This window comes from Apium graveolens, chromosome 8, assembly GCF_009905375.1.
Source record: "Apium graveolens cultivar Ventura chromosome 8, ASM990537v1, whole genome shotgun sequence".
NCBI classification, from domain to species: domain Eukaryota; kingdom Viridiplantae; phylum Streptophyta; class Magnoliopsida; order Apiales; family Apiaceae; genus Apium; species Apium graveolens.
In genome coordinates this window covers 53941312-53943933 of record NC_133654.1, presented here as the reverse complement: position 1 = coordinate 53943933, position 2622 = coordinate 53941312, and the positions used below count along the sequence as shown (strand labels likewise).

At 34.7% G+C, this 2622-nt stretch overlaps 1 protein-coding gene across 2 annotated transcripts; it reads right to left on the bottom strand.

Moving 5' to 3' along the window:
• Positions 1–748: 748 nt before the first annotated feature.
• On the bottom strand, positions 749–2418 carry LOC141680783 (benzoate carboxyl methyltransferase-like). Of its 2 annotated transcripts, none has more exons than XM_074486907.1 (4): positions 2262–2418; positions 1683–2099; positions 1354–1599; positions 749–1263 (listed from the first exon to the last, which is right to left on the bottom strand). In XM_074486907.1, the coding sequence occupies exons 1-4, from the start codon at positions 2334–2336 to the stop codon at positions 901–903; spliced, it is 1101 nt and encodes a 366-aa protein (XP_074343008.1). In that variant the 5' UTR covers positions 2337–2418; the 3' UTR covers positions 749–900. The 2 variants fall into 2 exon arrangements, with proteins under 2 accessions (XP_074343008.1, XP_074343009.1); XM_074486908.1 differs by having other exon boundaries at positions 1896–2099.
• Positions 2419–2622: the final 204 nt, after the last annotated feature.

Sequence of the window (2622 nt, the reverse complement as noted above, 5' to 3'; positions counted from 1 at the left end):
GGACAAAAACAAGTACTATTTGGTTTTGAGATCAGGGAACTGAAGACTCCGTCGTATTTGTTTAATCTTCTCCTCTCTGATAATCTGTAATCTCTAAATTTGTTATTTTCTTAAAAAATTCAGAATACACCTTATAAATAATACTAATTACACAATTATTTGTCTGAACGAATACTTGGACATGCATTGAACCAAATTCATTTTTTATGTGCTTTGTCCACAGAATCTTCGATCAGTTGTATCTGCTCTTCTGCTATGGAATTTGTTGAACAAAATTGTATCTTGCTGATTAATTCTTTTACAATGCTTTCAACTGAGCGGTGGCTTTATCAATGGTATTTTGTGATATATAATTTCAATATTGTTATTGAACTCCTTATAGGAACAGAACTGGGTAGATGTCGAAATAAGGCAGGAATGAGAAGATAACTTGTAATAGATCATGTGTTACAAATGGTTAATGTTCAATTCAAGCATCTCCTTCTTTACATGAACTAATTATTAAGTGTGGGATATGTCTTTGTAAAAAGTAATCATATCGATTGGAATCCTTCTTTCATGAAATAATTATTAAGAGTGGGATGTCCTTAAAAAATATAAATTTGGCTCATTGCATGTCAATTGAGCTAACCAATATCGAGGACTATGCATAAATTAACATATTTCATTAAGATAGCGAGTATCGAATATTTCACCTCCACCCACTTTGACACAAATTTAAACTAAAATATGTTGGAGTTGATAAACATCATGAGGAAATTTAATATTTATTGATGAAATCATCAGTACAGAATGCTCTTAAAACCTCTAACGATATTTTATTAGAGCTCAAATTTATTTAAGTGATCCTCTTTATTTTTTTTAGTTAAGAACCTACATAACCAGCCTCTCCAGATGCTCTTAGTTATTACCTTTCTTTGAGAGGGAGACAACAATATTGAAACTGGTGATTCTCTCCTTGGAGAGCTGCTCAGTTGTGTGCATTTCGTACCTCTCATATATCTTATGCAAGCAAGTATTTCCAAAATAACCAGCAAGCAAGGGCTCTGATACAGCTCTATATATTTTGGCTATAAACTTGCCGCTGCTTTCTCCAGACTTGATTATTTCATCTTCAGTGCGCATGTCCCAGTCAACTTCAAAGGTCTCAATTCTATCAAGAGTGAAGGAACTCTCAGATTCAATTACTGCCTTCAATTCGTTAGTACATGGGTAGTACACCGGCAAATTGAAGGAATAAACGTCTTTCTCGTTCAGTAAACCCTTGCATGAGAAGCAAACAATAATACATTTAACTTCTTTACTTGGAACGTTTAAATACTAAGTAATTTATATATGTATCATTATTTATACCTCAACCAACATGTCTTGCAGTGACTTTGCCAGTAAATCATGGAAAACATTACAATTTTTGCTGGTTGTCCTTCCGATAAGTGTTAACACCATTCGCCCATCAGTAATTATTTCCATGGATCTCATGCGCAAGAATGTTGTGAAGTCTTTTCTAAATTGATTAAAGTATGCTTCATAAACAAAAGGAGGACTCGATTTGGCCAAGTAGACATTTCCTTTGTTATTATCCAGCACTTTCTCAGGAATCTGTTCTAAAGATTGTTAGTCTATACGGAATATTTTGTAAAATTAATTCGTAAAGATTCTGATTTCAGTGTGTATGTTATAACCTGTGAGAGAAAATGAACAGCATAAGAAGAATGAACAAATTCAAGGCTTTTACTTGGAAACAGCCTTGTAAAAAAGGAACCTGGCACCCCGGATATGAAACAGTTTACTGATTTTCCGCCACCACCGTTCTCATTTTGAAGCCTTGAATTGAAGGATGGTGTGATTTTAAAAAGTGAGTTGAAATCATTATTTGGAAGGTCATTCAAAAGTACCTGAAACTCGGTTGGTGCTTTTAAATTTTTCTCCTCGCATACTGCAAGTACACTGTTTATTATATTTGTAACAGATAGGAAGGCAGTAGGTCCAGAAGAGCAACCCAAATCAGCTAGCTTGAAGCATTCAGAGAACCCATGGCTAATTCCATAATCCTCGATGGCATCTTCTAAAGCTTCTTTGGACTTCAATATCACACTTTTCTGGAGATTACAAAACGGTTAGACTTATTAGATATCATGAAAACAATATGAAAGATATAATCTATATACATTAGTAACCTTTGTAGTTCCCTGTTACTAGTTACATTCAGTTAATGCATTAGAAAGTTGTGTGTAAGTGTGAGGTGTGAAGGAGAGACACACCTCAAGGGTGGAATTGTCGGCGTAGCTACATTCGTGATTGCTTGTATTCATGTGAACAACTTGTACTAAATCCATGTTTTTAATCCTTTCCCTTTAACACTCTCTCTCAATCTCAGTCACCGGTTCTTGATGTGGTTTCTGTTTGTAACAACAGCAGCTACTTAAACAAAAAAAACATAGCTCACCAAATATGACTGTCTTTCTAGAAGACTAGAAGATACCAAGCACTTCGTCATAAATTCAACATTTTAGTTTAAAACAGGGTGCAGCCGTGCTAATTCAATGTACTCAGCTACTTGAACAACAAATATAGCTGGAAAAGCGTGACTTTGTTTTCCTGGATGTGGGAAGTTCCGTAATC